This window comes from Pelophylax lessonae (assembly GCF_965119305.1).
Source record: "Pelophylax lessonae genome assembly, chromosome: 5".
Classification (NCBI taxonomy): Eukaryota; Metazoa; Chordata; class Amphibia; order Anura; family Ranidae; genus Pelophylax; species Pelophylax lessonae.
The window spans coordinates 121678209-121685960 of NC_138772.1; the positions used below are offsets into that span (position 1 = coordinate 121678209).

General features: G+C 41.5%; 1 protein-coding gene across 2 annotated transcripts; it reads left to right on the top strand.

Moving 5' to 3' along the window:
- The first annotated feature begins 871 nt into the window (after nt 1-871).
- SP8 (Sp8 transcription factor) lies at nt 872-6232 on the top strand. 2 transcript variants are annotated; one of them, XM_082259370.1, is made up of 2 exons: nt 872-1298; nt 3880-6232. In XM_082259370.1, exons 1-2 carry the CDS (start codon nt 1278-1280, stop codon nt 5386-5388), a joined length of 1530 nt encoding a protein of 509 aa, XP_082115496.1. In that variant the 5' UTR covers nt 872-1277; the 3' UTR covers nt 5389-6232. The 2 variants fall into 2 exon arrangements, with proteins under 2 accessions (XP_082115496.1, XP_082115497.1); XM_082259371.1 differs by lacking the exon at nt 872-1298 and adding an exon at nt 1310-1631.
- The last annotated feature ends 1520 nt before the right edge of the window (nt 6233-7752 follow it).

Genomic DNA, 7752 nt, shown 5'->3' on the forward strand with positions numbered 1-7752 from the left:
TAGATAGATAGATAGATAGATAGATAGATAGATAGATAGATAGATAGATAGATAGATAGATAGATTCTCATATGATAGGTGAATATATATGTAGATGTTCAGACAGACAGATAGAAAGAAAGGATAATCATAAGAAGAAAGAAAGAAAGAAAGAAAGAAAGAAAGAAAGAAAGAAAGAAAGAAAGAAAGAAAGAAAGAAAGAAAGAAAGAAAGAAAGAAAGAAAGAAAGAAAGAAAGAACGTTATGAGAGACAATCACAAGATGAAAATGATAAAATATTGATTGATTGATTAATAGATAGATAGATAGATAGATGAAAAATATACTCATACGATAGGTGAATATATGTTTAGATGTTCAGACAGATAGAAATGTTTTTGAATTTATGATGGATAGAAGAAAAAATAAATAAAATGAAAGAGAGATAAAATAATAAAACAGAAATTGATATATATATATATATAGATTGTGTATAGCAGATAGATAGATAGATAGATAGATAGATAGATAGATAGATAGATAGATAGATAGATAGATAGATAGATAGATAGATAGACATTGGAGTTCTGCAATTCTTCAGTTGCCTGGCGGACTACAAGCCTCAGCAGCCCCAATGCATGCTGGGAAGAATATTCCCACCGCACCTGTTGCCCCAGCCTATGTGAACTAGCCTTAACCCCTCCTGTACCGGCGGGGTTTTCCCTCCCTCTGTATAGCCCATGTCACACAGGGCTGAGCTTTGATGAAATGACAATCTTTTTGCCCTGTGTGACAATGACAGGCAGCTCATCCCCATCAGGCACACTGGGTGGAAGAGGAAGTGTTTGGCTGGCTGGTGTCACCTCTGCAGGCAGGCAGTCGACTCGGATTGGGTAGATGTGTGACTCCAGCTCAGGAGATTTGCAGGCAGGAGCAGGAGAAGAGCAGCAGATGATGAGAGTCAGTGTGAGCTTCTACCATAGGAGAAGAGGCAGCCACCGGGGAAATGTCATTGTATGAGCCGCACTCCCTCCTGTTCTCAGAGCCCCCCCTGCCGGGCACAGGGAGGGGTGCAGGGGCCGTACTCGCAGTCTAGATGACCTCACGCAAGCAGAGGGTCTGAGCGAGCCAGCGGCGACTCTGATTGGCTGGCTGGGGCTCAGCGGTACTTCAAAGCCAGAGAGGAGCTACAATTGTGCTGGAATGGGCGGACCTGATCATTGTATTGCACACCTCTAAAAAAACACTGCTCTGATTTATACATATAAAAAAGATCCTCTGAGGAGGGCACTTTTGTGATGGCAACTTCTCTACTAGGGGTGAGTCTGAGGATTTTCTTGCTGCTCTAATTAGTTCTTTTATTCTGCATCTTTTTTTTTTTTTTTTTTTTTACTGCCTAGTGGAGGGGTTAAAACAGTCCTGAGTCCAGACAGGGGCTATCAGTCTCCTATTGAGTCCTATAGTACGAGGGAGTGGAGAGAGAAAAGAGGAAGGAACTTCAAGGGGGCCGAGTCACTTGGACTCAGGAGAAGGTAGTGAGGGCACTTTGTAGACACAACCTTCTCCTGCCCAGAGGTGCAGCTTACATGACTGCAGACACTTCTTAACCGGCTGCTGCCTTTGTCATAAATCTCAGCCCTCTCCTGTGCCAGGTACGTCCAAATCATTTCTTCTTCTCTATACATCTCATTCTACATTTCCTTCATTTCCTCTCCGGCCTGAGCCAGGACTCGCTCACTTCTATTTCTGTTTTATTATATTTCTTATATTATTATTATACTTTCATTACTATTTTATATTTTATGGATTTAACATCGTGCAGGAAAAAAAAAAGTTTACCTTAAATCAATCGGAATAGTTATTTTATTTTTTTTAAATGTGTATTTTGTATTATTTTATAACATTGACTTCACTTTATATATATTTTATGGCAGACACCTGTTATATTAAATTTGCTTGTATTGTATCACAGATTAATTCCATTCTTAAAGGTGTCTGAGTCTATTTGCAGAACATTTATACAGTTTTCACATGACTTATATTTCCCTAAAATTGGATGAGTTACTGCAACACTTTTATATTCGTTTTATTACATTAGATTTTTAATTCACATCCCCATCCTAAAAAAAAATATTAAGATAGATTTGTGATTTGATTTAATTTGCAAGTTTTCCTTTAACTTTGTTGTGTTATTCTAAGTATATGTTGTTTAGAACACTGTATTACATTGGGTTGGGATCTGCTATAATCTAAAGATCAATACACATGATACAATCTGATTCTACAATCTCCTTCAGATCCACGAACAGCTATGTAGTGCAAGGGCCTGCCTAATGGGATACAAAATCGATTATTAGAACGTATTTGTAAGCTGTACAAAGATTGTATGGTCAGATTGCAACGTGTAGGATGACCCTATGATAACAATAATTTATTCTGCAAAGATTCTCACCTTGATACATTTTCTATACATCTTTGTGATCTGACTTGATTTGTTGAGTAGTTGGGATAGTTTTACTATGATTTACCGTTCCTCAAAATAGTCCAAATATTTATTATTCCTAACACTTTTTATTACATTTGGAATTTGCTATGATCTAATCTAACACTTTAATAATCTAAATAGGAATCTGCAATAACATCATCTAACACTTTTATTGTATTAAATTGGAATCTGTTTTAATCTAATAAAACATTATTTATTCCAATCTAACACTTTATTCATTTAAATTGGAATATGTTATTATCTAGCATTGTATTACATTAAAATTGGATCTAATATAATCTCACTTACATCCAATCGGGATCTGCTATAATCTAACACTTTATTACAATAAATTGGGATCTGCTATAATCTAACACTTTATTACATTAAATTGGGATCTGCTATAATCTAACACTTTATTACATTAAATTGGGATCTGCTATAATCTAACACTTTATTACATTAAATTGGGATCTGCTATAATCTAACACTTTATTACATTAAATTGGGATCTGCTATAATCTAACACTTTATTACATTAAATTGGGATCTGCTATAATCTAACACTTTTTTATTACATTAAATTGGGATCTGCTATAATCCAACACTTTATTGCAATACATTGGGATCTGCTATAATCTAACACGTTATTACAGATCTGCTATAATCTAACACTTTATTACAATAAACTGGGATTTGCTACAATCTAACACTTTATTACAATAAATTGGGATCTGCTATAATCTAACACTTTATTACAATAAACTGGGATCTGCTATAATCTAACACTTTATTACAATAAATTGGGATCTGCTACAATCTAACACTTTGTTACAATTAATTGAGATCTGCTATAATCTAACACTTTATTACATTGGGATCTGCTATAACCTAATCTGCGCAGATTTCCATCATGATCCATTTTCTATACATTTCTGTGATCTGATATTTGCAGAGCTCTGCAACAGTTTTATGACTTATCGTTCTTTAAAATAGGATATGTCATTCTTTCCTAGATTAGGTTGGATATGTTAAAATCACAGATTATCATCCTACATTTTTTGGAGGTCTGTTAATTTGGATTAAATTTAAAGGACACCCATATTGTTTTTGTATGACTTCCCGTCCCTTATAGCTGAATCGTTATAGTTATTTAACTTTTTGATAGTTCTGATAGTATTGTAGGGAGTAAATGTCTGCTCAGATCTGATGGTAATCGGTGGTTCTCCTGCTGCTGTGGAACTACAAGTGACAGCAGAGGGCTTGTTGCGCCTTGTAAGTCCCTCTATAGGAAGCCACAGGTTGCCTGAGGCTGGTTTACATGAATAAAGCAGTAGGGAGTAGAGTGTGAAGTTTTCTGTCCGGACTTGCCTGCTGTGAATCACTGACTGATCTCTCCTTCTCCTTGTCCCCAGGAAGAGCCCAGATTGGGATCCACTCCTCTGGCCATGCTAGCCGCCACCTGTAACAAGATCGGCAGTGCCAGCCCGTCCCCGTCTTCCCTGTCGGACAGCTCTGGCTCTTTTGGAAAGGGATTCCACCCCTGGAAGCGCTCCTCCTCGGGTAGTTGCACCCTTGGCTCCGGCTCTCTCTCTGGATTCGGAGGTTCGTCCCGCGGTGGCTCCTCTTCCTCCAGCGCTGCCGCAGCCGCTGCTGCTGCTGCTGCCGCGGCCGCTGCCGCGTTGGTGTCGGACTCGTTCAGCTGCGGGGGGTCCCCTGGCTCCAGCGCTTTCTCTTTGACTTCGTCCGGAGGCGGCGGCAATGGAGGCGGGGGAGGAGGGGGAAACGGCCCGGTCTCAGCTGCCTCACCTTTTGCCAACGAATATTCGGTGTTCCCGGTGAGCGGGGGATCGCAGGAAGCGGCGGCAGCTGCAGCGGCGGCAGCGGCGGCTGCAGCAACACACCATCAGCCGGTCTTCCTATCCAAGGTGCACGCCTCGGTGGACAGCCTTCAGAGCATTTACCCCCGGGTGGGGATGGCGCATCCCTATGAGTCCTGGTTCAAACCATCCCATACCGGAGATGTGGGCGCCGCGGCAGCCGCAGGGGGCGCCTCCAGCTGGTGGGAAGTTGGAGCCGGATGGATAGACGTTCAGACCCCCGGGGCAGGAGCGGCCCTCCACCCCAGCACCCTGCAGGGCTCATTGCACTCCCCTCTGGGTGGCTACGGCTCCGACTACACGGCTGCCGGCTTTGGACATTTCACCACCGGAGGAAGCGCGGGGGGAGGCCCTGGTGGCGCTGGGGGTGCAGGAGGAGGCCAAGGAGGGCATCTACTGAGCCCAGCCGGGCAGCACCTGATGGACGGATTTAAACCAGTGATTGGCCCCGGCTCCTACCCAGACCCCTCTTCTTCCCCCTTATCCGCCGCTGGCTCCATGCTGGCACCCACCGGGCCACTAGGAGGGTCCCCTCGCTCTTCTGCCAGGCGCTACTCCGGCAGAGCCACCTGTGACTGTCCCAACTGCCAGGAGGCGGAGAGGCTGGGACCCGCAGGGGCCAGCCTGCGGAGGAAAGGTCTGCACAGCTGCCACATCCCGGGCTGCGGCAAAGTCTACGGCAAGACTTCTCACCTTAAGGCACACCTGCGCTGGCACACCGGGGAAAGGCCATTTGTCTGCAACTGGCTCTTCTGCGGCAAGAGGTTCACCCGCTCCGATGAGCTGCAGCGGCACCTCCGCACCCACACGGGGGAGAAACGCTTCGCCTGCCCTGTCTGCAACAAGCGCTTCATGCGGAGCGACCACCTGAGCAAGCACGTCAAGACTCACAGCGCGGGGGCGGGCGGAGGCGCCGGCAATGGGGGTCCAGGCAGCGGGGGCAAGAAGGGCAGCGACACCGACAGCGAGCACAGCCCATCTGCCAGCCCGCCCTGCCATTCCCCAGAGCTTCTGCACCCCACGGACAGAAATGGATTGGAGTAAGACCCCATGGGCTCCCATTTTTTTCCTGTAGCCCTTACCCCCCTGGTCACTGTGCACCCCCTCCTTCCCCCCCTCCCCAACCCCTCTGTTCTGTAACTTAGGACATGGACAAGCATTGTTCTCTGGACACTCCGAGGCTTCAGTCACAGCTTGACCTCTTTCTGCTTCTGATGACACCATTTACCATAACAAAAGTGGCTTTTTCAAGGAATTAGTTAAAAAAAGGGGGGAAATGTGGGAGCCAGTTCCTCCCTCCCTGCTGGCTGGAAGGAGATGAGAATGGACAGATTATCTGGAGCTGAACTCCTGGGCCACAAGAGAAGAGGGTGCCCGAATGGAGCCAGGAAACTGCAACCTTTTGTCTCCATCCTCTTTGCTATGCTAGACTTGCTTGATCCATATTTTAGACTCCATTGAGCTCCAGCCTTTTTAATGCAGTCTTAAAATATGCCACTGAGCACCCATGTTTGATTGTAGTCTTACTATAGGTCACCAGACATTACTGCAATGGATAGCAACCTTCACAAAGGCCTAAAAGTCCAGTAATGCACTGTGTAAACTGGAGCAACACTCAACTGGCAGCTGCTGTCAAAGTTTAGTAGGTTGATTAGTGTGCTGGGATGTTTCAGCTAACAGGTAACCATGTGATGTGTTTTTTGGGACTCAATATTGGTATGTTTGTTTTCTATTTAAAAAAAAAAAATATTGTACTTATTTGGAATGTATCCTTCCCAGTCATTTCAAACGTGTACATTTTCAAAAATCACTGAATGATCAGTTTTTAGGACCAAATGAAATATTTAGGTGTGAATATTATTTACTAAGGGAGTTTCAAACTTCAAGACCCCACTTTGCTGAAAAAAAAAATGGTCTGGTGTTCAACTCTGTTTAGTAAATAAAAATCATTTTTCTGTGAATCCAAAATTCTCTAGATAACGCCTAATTATTCTAAATAAGCGAACCTTCAAAATTTTATAATATTCTCCTGATATCATCAAATTTCCCTATGTAGGTGAAATCCCACAAAATCCTCTATATAACATCTAATTTTCCTGCATAGGTGAAACCCATAAATTCTACAAGATCCTCTAAACAAGTAATTTTCCTGCCTCGGTGAAACCCCAAGTTACAGAATTTTAAAATATCATCTAGATAAAATCTAATTGTCTGCATAAGAGGAACTTTACATTTCAGAATTATCTTCTGAATAACATCTAATTTCCATGTATAGATGAAACCCCAGATCTTAAATAACTCCTGGACAAAATCCAATTTTCCTACATAGGTAACATTCCAAATTTCTTTAATATCATTTGCTTACCTTCTCATTTTCCTGTATAGGTAAATCCTTCAAATTCACTAATCTCTGGATAACATCTAATTTTCCTACATAGGTAACATTCCAAAATTCTTTAATATCATTTGGTTACCATCTCATTTTCCTGTATAGGTAAATCCTTCAAATTCTCTAATCTCTGCATAACATCTAATTTTCCTACATAGGGAACATTCCAAAATTCTTTAATATCATTTGGTTACCATCTCATTTTCCTGTATAGGTAAATCCTTCAAATTCTCTAATCTCTGCATAACATCTAATTTTCCTACATAGGGAACATTCCAAAATTCTTTAATATCATTTGGTTACCATCTCATTTTCCTGTATAGGTAAATCCCTAAAAATCTCTAATCTCTGGATAACATCTAATTCTCCTACATAGGTAACATTCCAAAATTCTTTAATATCATTTGGTTACCATCTCATTTTCCTGTATAGGTAAATCCCTAAAAATCTCTAATTTCTGGATAACATCAAATTTTCTTGTATCAGTAATACTTAAAAATTCTATAATATTCTCTGGATATCATCAAATTTTTCTGTATAGGTAATAATCCATATTCTTTAATATCCTCTGGATAATCTTCCTGTATAAGTAAAAGTAGAACATTTTACAATATCCTCTAGATGAAATCAAAATTTCCAGCATAGGTGAAACTATAACTTTATCCTCTAGATATAATCTAATTTTACTTTATAGGAGAAACACCAAATTCCACATTTCTACAATAGCCTCTAAAATTGTTTTTACCTCTCATTCTTAATAATTTAAAAAATAATAATACATGCCCTCCACTTCACATTGGTAGTTTTAGAAATGCAAAACTGAAATCACCCAGTCCCATTTAAACATGTTCACTCACTTGCTCCCTTTGTGTATTTTCTTGGCCAAAGGCCCTTCCATAAATTCTATTCTATAGAACCAAGTCCCGGGGAATGTCAGGGGGCTATCAAATACCCCCTAGCATGGTGAGTAGAGGCGCTAAGTACTGAAGGCGATTTTTGTATAGTATTTTTCTTGTATA

Coding starts and splice junctions, on each gene's coding strand:
- SP8 (XM_082259370.1), top strand. CDS start 1,278: ATGGCAACTTCTCTACTAGGG. Junction 1,299..3,879: donor TGGCAACTTCTCTACTAGGG/GTGAGTCTGAGG, acceptor CCTTGTCCCCAG/GAAGAGCCCAGATTGGGATC.